Here is an 18,740-nt window from a genome sequence, read left to right on the forward strand (position 1 = left end):
GCCCAGTCACTTTCTTTCCAAGCTCCTTAGACTACCATGTCCTGGATTGATGAGAACCTACTTGAACATAGTTCAGATTCTTCATCACTTCCTTCACTTCATAGCCTCCTTCCACTTCTGCAGGAGGGTGATGTGCTTTTTCAGAGAAAGGGTAGCATGTAATCTAAATATTGGCAATATTTTCTTTATCTTCTAACCCTGGATCTTCCTGAAAGTTGATTCGTCCTTCTCATTATACTAGAGGACAATATATGCTTTGCTCTACTGGTCATTCCTTTCCTCAACATGGTAAAAAAAAAAAAAAAAGTATGCTCACAAGCCTCCAGTGCAATGGAGGCTTGTGAGCATACTTTGTGTATGTATTATTGTAGGGTCTACCTTACAATATGAAGCACCTTGATGCATCTGTTGTTGTGATTTGGCGCTGTAAAAATACAATTGAATTGAATGTAGAGCACCTGCCTCCTCATTGGGCTGCCTGTTGTTGTTGTTGTGGTTGTTATGACCTTTAAGCAAGACCATTGACCCCACACATCAGTGATTCAAGATCAAAGATGTTTGAAAGCAGTATGGTGTGAAAATACGGCTCTTTGCAACACTTTGTACTTTGGGCACATTTTCATCCCCGAGGACAATAAAAACCCCATAAATAAAACAAATTACTTAAAACTTATTCCAATCATACATAGCATAGTACTGAATAACTGTTATTTTCAGACCATTTGATGAATAAAAAACACATTTTTGATAGCAAAAGATTTCTGCAGAGGACAAAAATGTCCCAAGGACAACACATGGGTTAATTCTGAAACTGTCCTGCTATTGGCTCAGTCCAGCTATAACAGAAATGCAATGACATCACTGCTCCTCACTGGCTGCTCCGTGCTCTCACCGTTTTATTACCCAGCTTTAAGTCAGTTCACTTCTGAGCTGCTTCGTCTGTTCTGTTTTTTACCCTCCTGCATCTGATGAACGCCACGAAAAGGTGTTAAAAGGACCTTTGCGGCACACCCCATTCCCCTCCACCCTCTCCACCCCCATCAAACTCCCAATAACAGACAGCTGAGTCTGAAACCAACCATCAGTTTTTATACAAAGAACTCATTGACATGACGGAGCTTTTACTGCAGGGAGCCAAACAGGAAGGAGGCGCTAAAAACAGCAAGAAGTGAGGATTTTCCAAAAAAAAAGTACAACCCATCCCCCCAAAAAAGGAACAAAAATCATCATCATCATGTCTGCTGTTAAAATCAGTCTGAGTTCCTCCTTCCCCCAGTGCATTGTGGGAGATCAGCCACACACAGTGACCTTCGACTGCTGGTCTCCATGGAAACAGCACATTAAAAGTCAGTTCATCACATGGAGTTAAAGTTGGCAGCATCTCAGAGCTCCACCTCCCAGCAGCAGTCAGTGCATGTCATCAGGAAGAGACATGGTCTCTCCCAGTACATGGAGCAGCTGGCATGTGATCTTGTTTGGAGGTTCCTTCAGTCACTGTCAGAGCCAACAGCTGATGATCCTTTCCGTTTCCTCTTTGGAGCTTTGGGCTTTGAGTCCTCCTCCTCCTGCAACAACATAACAAGATCAGAAACAGACCTGAACCAAAACAAGACTTGAACGTGTATAGAGGGGGTACATACAGAGCCGCTGCTGGATGCACTTTCTTCCTCATTGTTGGTGGGTGGAGCGACTCCCTTCCTGGAACGAGGTGACGAGGCTGGAGCTTTACGGCGCGACTTTGGCGGCTTCGTCTGAGAGTCCTCGTATTCCTCCGCCAGGGCGAACAGATCGCTGAACCTGACAGGGAAGATGAGACGTAAACAGCAGTGTTGTGATGTAATCGTTTGTGTGTGTCTGTGGGAGTAAATGTACCTCATCTTGTGGGCCTCATCACAGCTTGCTTGGACGTGCTGCAGAGCCTGAAGTATCGGAGTCTGAGTGAAGACTGACAGAGACATACAGACATTAGCACATTCAGGTCATCAGTAATTGGTTGACAATCGAGAACTGTGTGTGAGGGTACTGACAGTTGTTCTTGGTGTTGCTCAGACTCAGTCTGAGGTTGTCCATGTGCTCCAAGATCTGTTCCAGGGTCAGCTGAGCCAGTTTACTGCTCGAACTGCGCAGACTGAAGACAGAATAACGTTAACAGAACTGACACTACAGACAAAGAAATGAACCTGAGAAGTACAGATGAACAGAGGAGGGGCATGTCCCAGTTCAGGAGCTACATCCTTTAAAGGCTGCATCTGAAGGCGTACAAGGCTGCCCCATTTCAAAGGTTTCAACAAATGTGTTCTCCTTTTACCTGAATTTGAAAACAAGTGGGGGGGGAGGTGCGCGGTATGAAAAGGGAAGAAAAACCAACAAGAACATTTTTCAAAGGGGGGCCTAGCAAAAACAGTTTGGGAACCACTGACTTAATGCAGCTCAGGTTCCAATTGCTTACAGATATAAAGTATGTACATTTTTTATTTTAATTTGTGTTTTAATCCTGCGACTTACCGCACATTTGATTTCCTTTGTCTGAAAACGTTTTATATATTTTGGGGTAAGTTCATCAACAGCTGGTTTGTCCAACTACAGGGCTCAAGGCCCGGTGTCCTGCAGGTTTTAGATATCACCCTGGGTCAACACACCTGAATCAAATGATCAGTTCATTACCAGGCCTCTGGAGAACTTCAAGACATGTTGAGGAGGTAATTCAGCCATTTAAATCAGCTGTGTTGGATCAAGGACACATCTGAAACCTGCAGGACACCGGCCTTCGAGGCCTGGAATTGGACACCCCTGATCTACAGCGTTACATCATATTTTATAAGGATGTTGTGTTTTTGTATCATATAGCCACTTACTTGTGGCCTTGTGGTCTTTGAAGAACCCACTCTGCATGGGCCGAGTCCTGCAAGTGTGAAGCCCCTGATATGGGACACAGCTGAGGAGAGCCCCAAGAAGTACAGATGCAAAGAGGGGAGAGCCCCAGGCAGAACTCACAGTCCTCACCTGTTTTTTTTTTACGTCCTTATGTCATCGCCTTCAAATTGTCCTTTTTATTGTAATTTCTGTTTTTACGTTATCCTAACCTCTTCTGTCTTTTTTCTCTTTCATCTATTTGTGCCCTCATCTGTTTTTCTTTTCTTACCTGTCTTTTTAGAGTTTTTCCCTCAACTCAGTCTCCTTCTACGTTAGTCACTTTTTGTGGTTAACTCTCTGTGCTTACCTCTGTCTCTTGCGGGGTTGGTTGTTGTTCTTGATCAGCTGGGCCTTTATGTTTTCTGCCAGTGTGTCGTCGTATTTGGTAGCCCAGTGTCTCAGGATGCTAGTGGCGAACTGGTCTTCTGGGTGACAGGGACGACTCAGGACCATTTTCACCATCTCTTCGCTGGGCCTGTCACAAAAACATGAAGGGATGTTAACAGGGACACAGAAACACAGCTCAAATGCGGAACAGAAACACATGTGAAATGGGGTGTCTGCTATGTGTCATACTTTTCTCTGCGAAGCTGCAGCAGCAGGCAGGACAAGGCCTCAGGGTGCTCTGAACCATAAACAGAAAGGAGGGTTACAATCTTTCCTTTGCTTTGTGTCCCTGTCTATTGAGGATTTATTCACCTTTGTATTTGAGGTGCTGCAAGATGGGGATGATGGTTTCCAGGGGAATGCTGTGGGCCAGAAACAGCTGCCAGGTGCTATATTGCTCGAAGGTCTCCCACTCGAGTGACTGAACTGTGGAGATCGAGGATAAACAAGCAAATGAAGATGGACCATGGCCCGAAAAACTGAAGAGTCAAACTTTTAATCCGAGTTTCTCACTGAGGATGTTGAGCACAGAATCTTTCCGGAACATCACCAGGTTCCCCATCATCACGTGACACATCAGCTCCTGTAACTGCACACACACACAAACACACACAGATGAGACATGGTTTCCCAGCCAGAGCAGCGGGGACGCACCGATCAGGTTTATTACCTGTGTGGAGTCGATAACGGCGACGATCATGTTGAGAAGCTCGCCACTCCGCAGCGTCTCATCTGGAAACTGAACAAGAGCAGGGACCTTCATCAGAGTACTACATTTTCAGTGCTCACACACACAAACTACACCCTTTTTGGCTCCTACCTCAAAGCACACTGTGCGCTGTCGATCTTACGTGCTGCACAATAATGTTTAACATTTAGTATTTACTGTTATATTCCCATCGATCATCATGATGTTGTTTATTCTATTGCTCTCAACAGGTGATCCAGGTGATTGATATATGTATTTTTTGTCTGCTTATTTTGTTGGTTTTTGTTTTTTGCCCTTTATCCCCGTCCCTCTTCTCCGCTGTTTTTTCCCCCCCTCTTTCTTTCTCCCTTTTCTTTTCCTCATTCAAGTCTGTCCCGTATCTAACAAGTGAAAATAAAAAAATAAAATAAACAATAAAAGGTGAATCAAATAGACCATTACGGCAAGGCTGGGATGGTTTATTTGGTAAAGTAAATCCGTTGGGCATCTTTCTTCGCCTTTAGACAATAATTCTGATGGCAAAAGAGCCAAACGGGACAGGCAAAAAAAAAAAAAAAAAAAAGTACTACATTTTCACGTCACATAAAAATGTCATATTGTGATACCATTTCTATAGCGATGCCATACTTTTATGTTCCCTTGTCCCGAGACAAGCCCGGGCATGTCTGAGAACGAGTGACCCAAGACATGATGTTCCAGTTTGATGATGTTTAAGAGTTTAGTTAGTTTAATTATTGTTAAGCTGTTATGTTGTACTTTTACTGGTTAGGCTACTCTTGTACTTGTGTTTGTCTTATGCTGGGTCACTACTACCGCACTCCTCTGTTTCAGTACAGTCAAACATTAAATCATACAGTGTGTCCCCAACAGTGTTGGTCAAGTTACTTGAAAAAAGTAATCAGTAACTAATTACTGATTACTTCCCCAAAAAAGTAATCCAGTTACTTTACTGATTACTTATTTTCAAAAGTAATTAATTACTTAGTTACTTTTTAAAAACACGATTTACAACCTGAATAGGTGATAAAGTGATAGATCTTTCAGCCCAATTCTACTTTTTCTGCATAATCCATCATACAAAATGTAATCAAATGGAAAAGTTTCTTTTTAAAACTTGTTTTATTAGTTTTAATCTTTTAACTTTATGCATCAAGCAAAAATTTAATTATATGCAACATTCTCTGACTTGAATTAGTTTAACATTTAAACCTATTTTCTGCACATTCCAGCACATAAAATAAAATATTTTTTGTGTTTACACTCAGTCTTTCAAATAGATGCAAGTAAAACACAGCAGAAAATAAATAAAGTCAAAGACTAGCGGTCCTGTTGCTCTATTTTCACCTGTAAAGCAGGCGGAGGTTTACCCTGGTGCAGGTGTGCCGCGGTCAGTTGAAGGATCCGCGAGTTTCTCTGTGAGTTTCCCATTACGTCGTTGCGCACTCGGTGCTTGCTTGGAAGTTTAGGGGTTTTTTTCGCTGTAAAAAGAAGTTTTCTTCCCACGCACGATGGACGCTAATGTTTTTGTCACTTTTTATGGAATCAAACTCAAAGTAAGGTCAGTACTTCCACGCTTTAAACGCTGCACGCTCATACTCTCTCCCACAATCGATATGTGATCCACTGTTGATCTGCACACAGCTGTTGTCACGAATGTCGTGCTTGCTTACGTCACTGTCATGAGACATTCTTGCAAAAAATCACGGTTTTAGTAACGCAGTAACGCAGCGTTCCTACGGGAAAGTAACGGTAATCTAATTACTGTTTTTGCAATAGTAATCCCTTACTTTACTCGTTACTTGAAAAAAGTAATCAGATTACAGTAACGCGTTACTGCCCATCTCTGGTCCCCAATGACAGCAGCTCATTGGAAAAGAAGGATGGAAGTTTCAGGAGCGTTTTAAAGGACATGAAGGGAAAAAATAAGTTCCTGGAAGGATGCTCTTAAATCAGTACTTCTACTGTGTGAAGATTTTCTGGCTGGTCTCTTTTTTAGAGACTTTTTGTGGTGCATGTAAGACTTGGGTAAGCCTACCTCAGAGTAAATTGAGGGTGTGAGGTAGCAGAGTAGCCGGACGTCGTCCTCCTGACAAGCCTTCATGTCCATCATCAGACAAGTGTGGAGGTCACCAAGTGCCGTCGCCTGAGCAAATGACTCGTACAACATCATCTTCCCATTTGCTGCTTTACTGTTGACAGACACAGACATGGAGTTTAACCACGTTTCTCCTATCAACATCTGTGACAGCAGCTTTTTTGTCACACCTGCTCACCTAGCCTTCAGGTAGTACAGCAGGTGATAACCGATCTTTGGCTGCTTCTGGTAAAGTTCAGCAAGCATGTCTAGCAGAACTGAGAAACCGCTGTTGTCCTCTTGCATGGTGACAAGGTTCCTGAAGATCAGACAAACGGGTTTACAAACCGACTCCTCCAGGGACCTACAGAGAAATATAGACGGGTCATCAGAGAGAGCCAGACATGAGTCAATAAGGAGAGAGAGAAGGGGACAGAGTCAGTCTGATCTTACTCCTCCGTGATCTCCTCCGGCAAGACTTCTCCTCTGAAATGATCTTTGAACAGTTCGGCCAAACAGGAAGCCAGAGCTGACATCTGCTCTGTGTCAAAGTCCTCCTGTAGGACAGAACACAACATTGTACCAACATCTCTTAACACTGAAGCCCTGCAGCTGGCCGCACTCTTTTCTGATAAGCCACGAATTACTCATTTAACTCAACAAGATAGCTCACCTCCAGGATGAGATCCACAATCTCCTGCATCACCTCACACTGAGTCTCTGTGTCACTGCAGAGGAAGTGTTGCTGTCAGTTAACAGGAAATGACCTTGATGTAACATCTAACCTGAGGACCTGAAAAAAGACTGGACTTTCACCTGGTCTTCTGAATCTGCTGCACCTTCTCCTTCATTGTGTCATCTAATTGGTCAAGCCAGGGTGTGATATCAGCAGGCTCCTCAATCACAGCCTCTTTGATTGGATGAAATCTGAACTCCCTCTTTTTTCCTGAACAGTGATGGGAGGACAGGTGGTCAAATACTCTACTTCCTGTTTGGGGTGAATTGTTAGAAATTTATAGTAAAACTTCCAAATTATGAATTGGAAATTGAATTTATATTTATAAACTCACAGCTCATATTTCTTCCCCAAACTGGAATACCACACCAGTTAAATCCAGGATAAAACAGGTTATTCTGGTTTAAAGTAGTTTCTAAACCATTTTAAACTGTTTTATTCCAGGATACAATTTATTTCAATTAAACTTGTTTCATTGGTCCAACTTGTATTATTTTGTTTACTCCACTTTAAAATAAATTCATTCAGTTTTGTTCAGTCATTTTGACTTATTTGCATAGAAAAATATAACGGTTAAATTTAAACCCCATCATCTCTATTTCATGACTTAGTGTAGTTAGGTGGGGCTGCAATGGTAGTCCCAATCACCCCTTCACTGCAAACCGCCTCTCAGTTTTACATACATCTTAGACACTGAGGGTTTTGCATGGTGCAAACATTGATGGAAACTGCTGACAGTCTCTTGTTTGTGTTGCATTTCTCTTATTGCTTCACTTTAATAGTGACAAACATCTTCATCAGAATTCTAGGGCACGTTTTGAAACACTCCCATCCAAACATGTATGTGCAGTTACACATTCGCTGTAGACTGAGCAACTTCTTGTTGGCAGTTTTCAATGTCTGTATTTTGGCCAAAGTTATAATTACCAGATTTGGATCCACATTTACTTTCCTGATTCTCGTTATGAGTTTTTTAAATTACTTAAATCATAGAAGGTATGCAATACTGTACAACAGATTAATGGGACAGCAGTGGAGAGCCTTCAGGACTTGCCTTAGAATCCTCTGGTTTAAAATATGTCTTCAACATTAAAGTAATCCAGTGACAGTTGTCAGTATTTCTGCTGCACAACAAACAATAACTTAATAATTAATTCAGCAAATGTTATTTTTCAAATTGTAAACAAACACAGTTTAAAACAGCATTTCTGTCATTGCCAGTGTAACTCAGTTTAACGCAATAACCTGAACAACAAAGTGACCAATCCCATTAGGACCCCGTCCTCATTTGAGCTCCGCCTACAAACTGTCAAAAGTAAATTTACTCGCATGAGAAGGATTTCTCCCTGAACGCAGGGAGCTACCAGCGAGAGCGTGGAACTGTAACAGCGCATGCAATCAAGTCATCTGAAGTTGTTTCTCCAGGTGTTACCTTTGTTGTTGACTTCCTCCTCATCGTCACTGAAAGTTGCTTCTGTGTTGTCGTAGCAACTCTCCTCCTTGTCCAACACATGATTGTCCATCTCCATGGAAACAGACTCCTCCATCTTCACTGCATAATTGAAAAAAATAAAGTGAAAGAGAGGGAAGAGGTTAATGTTTGTGTCTACTCACCTGTGTGTGTGTGTGTGTGTGTGTGTGTGTGTGTGTGTGTGTGTGTGTGTGTGTGTTACCTTCAGTAGGAGGTGATGGTGGGCTGCAGAACTCGGGGAATCTTTCTCTGAGCATTGACCGGAGCTCTCGGTCCAGCTTTGGGTTATCAAACAGTGGAGCGAGGTGACTGAAAGAGAGATCAATAACCAATAATCAAAAATGATCCCTGTGATAGAGTGGTCAATGATCAATAAATATTGATGCTTCTTACGCCAGGACCCTCTTTTCCATAATGAAGTTTAGCGAGTTGAAGACACCCTGACGGACCTGAGACTCCAAAGGAGGGAAAAAATGAGGGATGATCTGAAGAGGGGAGAAAGCAGACCAACAATAAGAGGAGAGAAATTAAAACCTGGTAAAGTGTGTGTGTGTGTGTGTGTGTGTGTGTGTGTGTGTGTGTGTGTGTGTGTGTGTGTGTGTGTGTGTGTGTGTGTGTGTTACCCTGCACATGAAGTCCAACAGCGTTGCAGTGATGGCAGGATGAGGTTTCATGGAGTGATGCATCACCAGAATGGCTGGCTCTGAAACACATCATCACAGGTGAGTGCTGTTTTACCTGTCTACCTAATAACATGATGACATTATCTCTGACCAACACCACTCTGGTGTAGCCTAAATTGTGTTACCTATGTTCATGATGCTGTCCTTCTCAGGGTTGAAGAACAGCCAATCATAAAAGAGAGCCAGCTTAGCATTGGAGGCCGCCACGTTTGACTGCAGTCACACAAATCAATTGATTATTAGTTATTGACCTATAACAATTCCTGCAGATTGACAGCCTGAAACCAGATCCCCTTACCGTGCAAGTGGTTAGCAGCCAGCCAATAATAGCCCAGCGTGGCAGGATATCAGAGCTCAGGACCTCATTGGATGGATGTACTACCCCGCAGATGTAGCGAATCAGATCACAGCGTAGTGATTGGCTCTCTGCTGTGGACAGGTACTGTCTCTGAAACCAGTCCTGGTACCGTTTCTGCTGCCCAAAACGCACCTGAGCAGAGATGGAGAAAGAGTCAAAATCAACTGAGTCACAGGTGGAGAAACACCCAAATCACAGCATTTAATAACGTGGTTGAGGTGAGAGTGCGAATGGCACCTTTGTCTGACCTGTTTACCTGCTGTATTTGTTTTGTTGGAGGCTTTTGCACTGGTGAGTATGACTGTCAGGCTCTACTACACATCTGAGCTTTTAAGAAATATCACAGCTCTTCTTTTGTGTAACCTGGTGAGCCACTCTCTCAGGGCCCTATATATACCCTTTAGCTGACCTCCTGTGAACGCAGAAGAAGGAAGGGGGAAAAAGGCTGGAGTCCAGGCGATATTGGTGATGATGATTTGTTGCAATTGCCAGTGCTATTTGATCAGCATGGTGTTCCCTGATTCATCAGGATACTACATGTTTTCCTCCCTGGATGCTTTTGCAGGACCTGCTGTCTCTGTCAGGTGCTGACAGCCACCGTGCTGGAGGTGAAACGATCCTCCAGCTCCTCGCAGGACAGCACTGATAAATGCATGGTCCATCTCATCTTAAATGATCCTAATCAGACCAGAAACTTGGTTTTCTTGTCTCTGACAGAAACAGATGCTACAGATAAACCTGCAGCTAAACGGACTGTAATGGACTCTTAACTTAACTCGGCATGTGTTCAGGTCCCACTCACAGCAAGGGGCTAACACTGTTGGATCTTTCAGCTGCCTTTGACACAGTAGATTGTGGTATCCTGAGTGACAGCCTGCAATTGTGGGTGGACATCTCTGAGTCAGTTCTGGGCTTGTTCTCTTTCTGTCTCTCTCACAGGAGTTTATTTTCCCACTTTACCTTGTGATGTGTCCCAAAGTTTGATCTTAGGGCCCATGTTGCTTTTCCTGTATATGCTTACACAGGGACACATCTGAATGATTTTGAAGGCATCTTAAAGCATTGTTACGCAGATGACATCCAGATGACATGCGGTTCCAGAACCCAGAATTTAGCCAAGGTCTGTCTCCTTAAGAGCTCTCTTGTGTCTGTGAACTACTACATCATTACATAACTATTACACCTCTGAGGTCACCTGATCAGTGCTTGTCCAGTTTAAAGCCAAAACGAGACTGAGCTTTTCAGATTTTGAATTCCATATTGTGGTACTAAAAGATCTGGTGGTGATAGTTTCAGTCATTATGTACTACTTATAAGGTTGGGGAATCCTGCAGTCAGGTGAGACTTGAGAATGAGTGAAGAAGCAGATGAACAGAATCAACTTCTGGAAATTAGTTATGTGGAGAACCACTCTAACATAATTAAATACAGAGTGGTACCCTCTTCTTAAAGATCATTACATTTATGAGGTAAAAGAGGCTTTACCCTGGAGGTCATGAACAGTAGTTTGGTCTCCATGTCTGGTGTGAGTCGACAGGCCAGAAACTTCCTGGAGGTCCGAGCCGTCAGTAGTTGGAGGACACCCGTGAACTGAGGGCTCAGGACTTGAGGATTGTGCAGCAGGTCTCTCCACAGCAGCTCCATCTCTGGGATCCGAGCAACATTTTGCAGCAGACGAACCAGATCTCTGCCGATGATTAGACAATCCATGAACTACAGACAGAGAGAGGTCATCAGTGTAAAGAGAAGGCGTTAAATACATAACAGACCACACCATACTTCCTTCCTCTCCTTATTACCTTCTCCCTCAGCATGCTGATGCAGAAGTCCACTTCTTTCTGGCGCAGAGGCAGCAAGTTCGGAGCTCCGTGGTCCACAATCAGGCGAAGGTAAGTGTAGACTGACATCGCTATGAGCATCCCACTCTTCAATACCCACTCTCTGGAGAGACACAAATAATCAGCTGCTGCACTATAAAAACCCACTCTGGGCTCTAACAGAGACAGAAAAAAGCAGCTGATACTACAGTCTGAAAAAAACAGTGAATCATACTTCTGCTCGAGCAGGATATCCAGGACACTCTCAGCCAGCCACAGGTTTTTGGTGGAGATGTCTCCGCCTGTGCAGAGAGAACAGTGACATTACAGTCAGAGCGAGTGGTGACAGGATTCGTGGTTTCAGCTCAGGTAAAAATCCAAGTGTCTCACCTGCAATCTGTTTCAGCAGTGTCATGATGACGCCATCAGCTCCCATCACGCCACTCTTCACCAGCTCTCTGACCAGCCACACTAGCTGCACACACACCAGCACTTCATTAGTAACCACCACAGTCAGGTTCAGGTGAGATCCCACATTTAAGACCAGGACCTGAGGAGGGACGCTGCTGTCCTGTCCTCTCAGGACCTAACCTGGTCTGCCTCTGTTCCTTCACAATGGTAAACACGGGTCCCTGCTACCCAAAACACTTGTATATAACTGTGTGCAGTTATCTTTGTGTGTGTGTGTGTGTGTGTGTGTGTGTGTGTGTGTGTGTGTGTGTGTGTGTGTGTGTGTGTGTGTGTGTGTCTCCACCTGTATTGGTTTACCTGTGTTCGGGGGACGTCTTGCAGTTTCAGGAACTTCTCCATCAAGATCTGGTTGATTTTAACCAGGACAACGTTCATCCCATCTCTGTTGACCAGTGCCAGGTCTCTGTAACACTATCACCACACATAGTGATGTTATTGTAATGTCAGAGTCGCATCAGACATTACCCACAATGCTGCAGAAACTCACCCTCTGGGCCTGAGCCGGCTCTGTGAGGACCAGTGTGAAGAGACCCAAACACACCTCCTCATGCTGTTGCTGACCTTTACATGCCTACAGAACAGGTAAAACAGGAAGTTAGACACAAATTACAAAAATATAGTCTTTTCATTTTCAGGTCTCAGAAAATCAGGAAGGTGTCTGGTTCCAGCTGTTAAACACAGAGTAGACTGAATGAAGTGATTCAGAATTGGAGCACATTAGAGAGACTAGAGATTAGATGTTTCCAGCTCTGACATCCAGAAGTATTTGGACAAGGACACATTTTTGTAGTTTAGTCTCTGCACACTACCACACTGAATTTCAAATCAAACTCTCTGCTTTAGTTAAAGGAGTATAATAAAAATATTGCAATAAGGAATTCCAGGAATTTTTTATTCACAGTTCCCTATTTTCAATTTCATGGAGAGACCTGTTCTTTTGTTATTTCATTAAGTTAATATAGATCTGGAGTCGATTCCAAGGATTGTATTTGTATTTTATAGTCACTGAAATTTTCTATATGAGGGTCAAAGAGATGTCAGTGTAAGTGAAGGAGGTCATTGTTAGGCTGAAATACCCAAATGAACCAGTCAGAGAGTAGGGCTGTGCGATATGACCAAAATCTCATATCCTGATATTAAGACATCTATCGTCCGATAACGATATAAATCACAAAAATGTAACATTTTCTGTAAATTCTGTGAATCTCGGGCAGCTCGACTTGCGTGAAGTGTTTCCAGCTGCGCGTCATGTACCTGGAGTCGAGTGTTTTAACCGATGCATGAAACGATACATTTTCAGACATAAGTTGTAACAGCCGCCGTTTTCTTTGTGAGTATTTATTACACAGCCGTAAATATTGCCGTAAACAGTTTATTTTGCGACACCACGAAACAAACGATAGCGTAAAATGAAACGATAGACGTTTTTATATAGTCATCCGATATATATCGTTATATCGAACAGCCCTATCAGAGAGAGCTAAATCTTTAGACGTATCCAACAATCTGGTTCATTCTTGAAAAGACTGAATGCACCAAGCAGCAACAACAAACCAAGACCACAGATACATTAAAGAGCATGGTGACAGAATTATTTCCACAGTTCAGAAAAACCACCATCTAACTAAGTCAGGAATAGTGTTAAGAAGGCAGGAGCATCATCAAGCATCACATTCAAGAGACAATCAAGAAACACTTTAATAACAGGAAACAAGGTTTGCACCTTGTTGAAAACCAAGAAGGTGTAAACCACTGGTGGTCATCTGATTAGACTTTGCCAGATAGCATCAAACACAGCCAGCACAGTTCTGGAAAAAAAAAATGAAACCAAGATGAACCTGTACCAAAACAATGGAAGAGAAAAGTTTGAAGAAGGAGAGGAACAGTTGATCTGAAGCATCCACACAATCTTTGTGGACTGCTGATAGAAGCAGCAGGATAATGTGGGTTGAGTGTGCAGCGTTGTACTCCCTCACATTCTCACTGATGCTGCAGAACTGATCACACTTAGCTTCACAGAGGAGCTACAACTTACAATACAACTTTATTTATATAGCAAATTTTAAAAACCTGCGGACACCAAAGTGCTTTACAATAGAAATAGGGAAATTAAGACATGATTAAATAAAAGACCATTAACAAATTACCACATATGTCAGCAGGTTGAAGGCACTAATTATACAGGAATAAAAGGGAATATAAGAACAAACTTACTAAGAACAGATAACTAAAAGATAAAGTACATAGATAAAAATGGAGCCAAATGTAAAATAGGGACACTAACTAGATGGAAAAGCTAGGTTAAATAAGTGAGTTTTTAAATGAGATTTAAAAGATAGAATGGAGTCTGACGCACGGATAGCGATGGGAAGGTTGTTCCACAGGTTAGGTGCAACAAGGGCAAAAGCACGGTCACCCCTAGATTTAAGTCTAGATCTAGGCTGAACCAAGAGTAAGTGGGCTGAAGACCTGAGGGCTCGCCCAGGGACATATGGACTAAGGAGATCGACAAGATAGCTAGGGGCTAAATTATTTATAATTTTAAAAGGTGAGCAACAATATTTTAAATTTGATACGATATGATGATGAGCCAAAGAAAACTCGAAAAACAAGCCATGAATCAGTTTCAAAAATGACACTTTCGATTATTGAGAAATCTCTCTCTTGACGAGGGATGGTAAAAATGGTAAAAGGCCTGCATTTGTATAGCGCTTTTCTAGTCCCTAAGGACCCCAAAGCGCTTCACACTACATTCAGTCATCCACCCATTCACACACTGGCAATGGCAAGCTACATTGTAGCCACAGCTGTCCTGGGGCGCACTGACAGAGGCAAGGCTGCCGGACACTGGCGCCACCGGGCCCTCTGACCTCCACCAGTAGGCAAACATGGGGTTAGTATCTTGCCCAAGGATATTTGGCAGCCAGGAGGGAGCCTGGGATCGAACCACCGACCTTCTGATTAGTGGCTGACCTGCTCTGCCACCTGAGCTACAGCCACCCAAAACTTAAATGGGTATCGTTTAAGTTTTATCTGATACCGGTGCCAACCCGGTACTTTTGAAACAGTGCCGGTGCCGGTAACTACAACGGTGTTTGCTAGTTTACCTTACATGCATTAATTTAATAACGTGGTTAGCCTACTCAAGGTGCAGAGAAGAACGGCTGCTGTTGCCATCATCATTCATCATCATTTATGCTACATTGGCAGGGCTAGGGGCCAGGACTCTCCTCTTTGGGTTCTTGGGGGATGTTGATAACTCCGGGTCGATAACAGGCACCACACACGCAGTAGATGCGCTCGGTGTGAGGTCTTGCAGCAAGCTATCAAATACGGTGCATTTCTCGGCTTTTAAAAAACGCTATGCGTCGCCAGGTGTTTCATCAAATTCGAGGTGTTACCTCCTTTGCACAGTATCACCTTAAAGCACTTGTTGCAGGCTGCTGAGTTTGCATCTTTTGATGTGAAGCACAGCCAGACTTTTGACCACTTCGCCTTGGGCATTTTTAATCTGTAGCTCTGCTCTAAAAGAACGTACCTACCTGGGCCCGCCTACTATCCTTGCAAAGGTAAAATGATTGGCTAGAATCCAAAGTGTATGACATCTCAGGGAAAAAAAGCACCGAAATGTGCGCTGCTTTTCGGTCTGGTTACTACCGTTTATGTCAGAACCGGTGCCATTATGGCACCGGATACCGGTACCCATCCCTACTCTTGACTCACTGATTGACACCACTGACTGGCCAGTTGTTGACATGCAATCTGTAGACGTCATATTTTCGGATCACAGCCCACATCAGCGGCACATCATAACAAACTAATCCACAGATTACATATCCTGCACATAACCCTAATAAGAGTCTTCAGTCGTTCTTTAGTACAAACTCTGGGTTTTCAGATACTGCAGTATTGTTAGGTTTCGCCTACAAGCACATCATGCCTAAATACAAGCATAGTCGTTTAATTTGGTGATTGCAGTACTATGTGTGAGTATTAAATGTAATAGTACTGAGAGGTGTGCTACGAATTGTGAAGATAAAGGCATTAGTGAGCTGTGAGGCTAAAGTCAGAGTTTTCTGTGTCATGAAGGACTAAATCACCATGGTAACTGATGCTCAACACATCACCTGCTGGAGATCAGGTTATGTTCAGAGTCTGAGTTAAAAATGAGGTGGATGTGCCATGTTTTCACTGATTCTTTTATTTAGCTCTCGTTTATTTGGCTTTAAAGCGTGATTTAGATTCTTTCCTGGAAAGTAAGTTTATAAATGAGTTGCTGCTGAGTTGTACCTTACAAACCCGCCAAATGCAGCCTGCATGTAAAGCTCCTGCAGCTCAGACTGTGCCCCAGGAAGGCTGAATGCACAAAATGTGTTTATGTTAGCTCCAAATGCTACTCCGTTTCTTCACATGGGTGGAAGTCATTAGTAGTATCAGCAGTAGTAGTACTGATGTTTCTTACGTTGGCCGTGAGTGCGTCATTGGCCTCCCTCTCTGACAGTCCATTGGTCAGTGCCTGGACGATTCCAACACAGCGCTCCAATCTCTGCAAGCAAACACAGCAATCAGTGTAAACAAGACAACAAACACTAAACACACCGACAACACAAGCACAACAAGAATCAATGCAAATACGAGAAACACAAACAGAAAATAGTAAAGATTAAAAAAAATAGCATCAACTAGTCGATCAGCTGACGGCGCCCCACAGAAAAACTGAACTTTATCAAACAGCACTCACAGTTAGCGTCTGACAAGTGAGACACTGCGCATGTCACTTTTCTTATGTTCGTATGTTTACGTAGAGTTAGCATGCTAAGCTAACTGATTTGGTTTTAATGAGCCCCGCGGTTCGGTCCGCAGTCCCTCACACCGTGAACGACCACGACAGCAGAGACACAAATTCCACACCTCCGGTAGCAGTTCCGAGTCCCGCAACGTACCCTTCTGCTGAGCTAACGCTATGAGCCTGCTGCTAGCCGTGCTAACCGTCTAATAAAATGGTACCGCGGAGTCTTTATACCAAGGCTGCGCTGTCTGCCCATAAGCCCGCTCTGTCCTGGTTTAGTCCGGGTTTAGTCTGCCTTGAGATCAGCTAAACAGCGTCAACCTACCTCCTCCAGCTCGTCTTTGGCGTCCAGTGGGGTGGATACCAGGAGCCGGCCCTGCGGCTTCGCTTTCGCCGGTGCAGGCTCCATCTGCTCCCACTGCGCCTCGCCGGGCCCCGCGGAGTTGAGACGGACTGGGACTACCTGTGCTGGGGGGCGTGATGGGTGTCTGTGTCAGTATAACGGAGGATTTAGGGTCGGTGCCTTGCGGTGAGCCGCTTCGGACCTTTAATGTGTGTTTTCAGAACTTTTTCGGGGTCAGTTCGGACCGTGAGTCCCACTCTGTCCGACACTGTAACATAACGGACGTCCGCACTGAGCCAGCAGGGGGAAGAGGCGGGACCGCACACGCCGCCGACCAATCATTTCACTTACACCACAGACTGAAGTGAGCGTGGACCAATAACAGGAGCGAGAACCTGGAGCCAATCCTCGATCGCCTATACTGAAGGCCAACAGCATGGAAAGGGCTTCAGCGTGTTTATAGTGTTGTAGAGCAAATATTGAAGAACTGTAAAGTACGCAGTACTTGTCTGCTTACTGCACTTAGACTGCTGTTATACCACCTTTTGAGATACTTTTGAAGTATGTACAAAATAGTAATTAAAAAAAACTGGTTTTCTTCATCCCAAATGTCAACATCTAACAAGTAAAAACCAGTAACAACATAAACTCAAAAAGAGGAATGTGAAATGGAATGTTTAAAAGATGGTAGTGAGACCTCCTGTGATGGAAGGTTTGGAGACATTGGCACTGACAAAAAGACAGCCAAACAAATGAGCTGCATGGATGACATTAATTCCTAAATGTCTCAAAACCTTTTAGAACCAGGCAGAGAAAAGATAGAAATAGTTGTTGTTGGTCCAAAAAGTCAGAGACAGAAAATTTGTTCATATTTATCATGCATTGTTGTCTGTTGGTACAACTGAGGAGGATAGTGGTATAGGAGGAAATGGAGATGATGATTCACTGTGGAGACCAGCAAAGAGAACAGTGGGAAGAAGAATAATCCAGATTTTTAACCACATTTGACTACTCTGCAGTGGGCTATTTTGGAACTAACATAACGGACGTCCGCACTGCTGGCTCAGTGCGGACGTCCATTTCCTCATATCTATTAGTTTTATTATGGACAAAACAGGACAATATAAAGTAAAGTAAAAACAAAAATCAATCTGCACACTCTAGGAGAAAGAACTGGACCACCTGCACATTCCACTTCCAGGGTCTACTTAGCCATGAAGCTCCTGGTGCCGTTTTTGAGCAGATGTTAATAACAGAGGAGATTTGGAGCACTGCAGAGTTGGCAGAGTGTTGGTGACTTAAACTTGGTCACTTAAACCTCACCACCCAGTGACCAACTATGTAACTTTACATGGTCTGACACTTCATGGCTGAGTTGCTGTGGTTCCTAAATGCTTCCATTTTGTAATAACAGCACTTACAGCTGATCCCAGAACATCTAGGAAGGAAGAAAGTGTATAAACTGATTTGTTACAACAGTGGTCGATTTCAAAATACTTTAGGTTTAGAAAAACTGCTGGATTGTCTAAAGTGGACTGTATTGTTTTCATAGACAAATTCATGTTAATTGATGTGGACTTGAATACATGTTACTGACATGAAAAATGATAGAACTATCTGTGTTAATAGGTATACTCTAAAACACTTCTTCAGTAGGGAATCAGAGAAGAGAAACACACAGAACTTCTTGCTAGCAAGGGCAGCCTCCCGAACTGAGACTCGCGCTGAGAAACTGCCCCGGTCTTTATTTATACTTCAGTGGGTGCTTGTGTGTGTGTGTGTGTGTGTGTGTGTGTGTGTGTGTGTGTGTGTGTGTGTGTGTGTGTGTGTGTGTGTGTGTGTGGTGTCAGAGTGTGACCCCATAAATGACTTCCCGAAACCTGCTGGCCTCGAAGTCCAGCAGTTCATCAAACCAAAAGGCACTTAGACTAAGACAGATATAGCTACGTTAATCCTACCGTAAAACAATAAGACAAGGTACGACCTCTC

The 18,740-nt window shown here is 43.4% G+C and overlaps 1 protein-coding gene across 1 annotated transcript; it reads right to left on the reverse strand.

The window, feature by feature from the left end:
- Nucleotides 1–650: 650 nt before the first annotated feature.
- On the reverse strand, nt 651–17,058 carry LOC308385242 (integrator complex subunit 3). Its single transcript, XM_080864057.1, has 28 exons — nt 16,734–17,058; nt 16,082–16,165; nt 12,107–12,190; nt 11,917–12,030; nt 11,539–11,623; nt 11,384–11,450; nt 11,131–11,272; nt 10,817–11,044; nt 9,272–9,463; nt 9,099–9,186; nt 8,914–8,993; nt 8,684–8,775; nt 8,493–8,599; nt 8,252–8,371; nt 6,900–7,029; nt 6,757–6,811; nt 6,537–6,640; nt 6,283–6,447; nt 6,045–6,198; nt 3,971–4,039; nt 3,814–3,889; nt 3,613–3,726; nt 3,490–3,538; nt 3,221–3,388; nt 2,028–2,128; nt 1,873–1,945; nt 1,641–1,797; nt 651–1,565 (listed from the first exon to the last, which is right to left on the reverse strand). Exons 1-28 carry the CDS (start codon nt 16,815–16,817, stop codon nt 1,488–1,490), a joined length of 3,060 nt encoding a protein of 1,019 aa, XP_080720183.1. The 5' UTR covers nt 16,818–17,058; the 3' UTR covers nt 651–1,487.
- Nucleotides 17,059–18,740: the final 1,682 nt, after the last annotated feature.

The sequence above is a fragment of the Rhamphochromis sp. 'chilingali' genome (assembly GCF_963969265.1).
Source record: "Rhamphochromis sp. 'chilingali' genome assembly, chromosome: 17".
NCBI classification, from domain to species: domain Eukaryota; kingdom Metazoa; phylum Chordata; class Actinopteri; order Cichliformes; family Cichlidae; genus Rhamphochromis; species Rhamphochromis sp. 'chilingali'.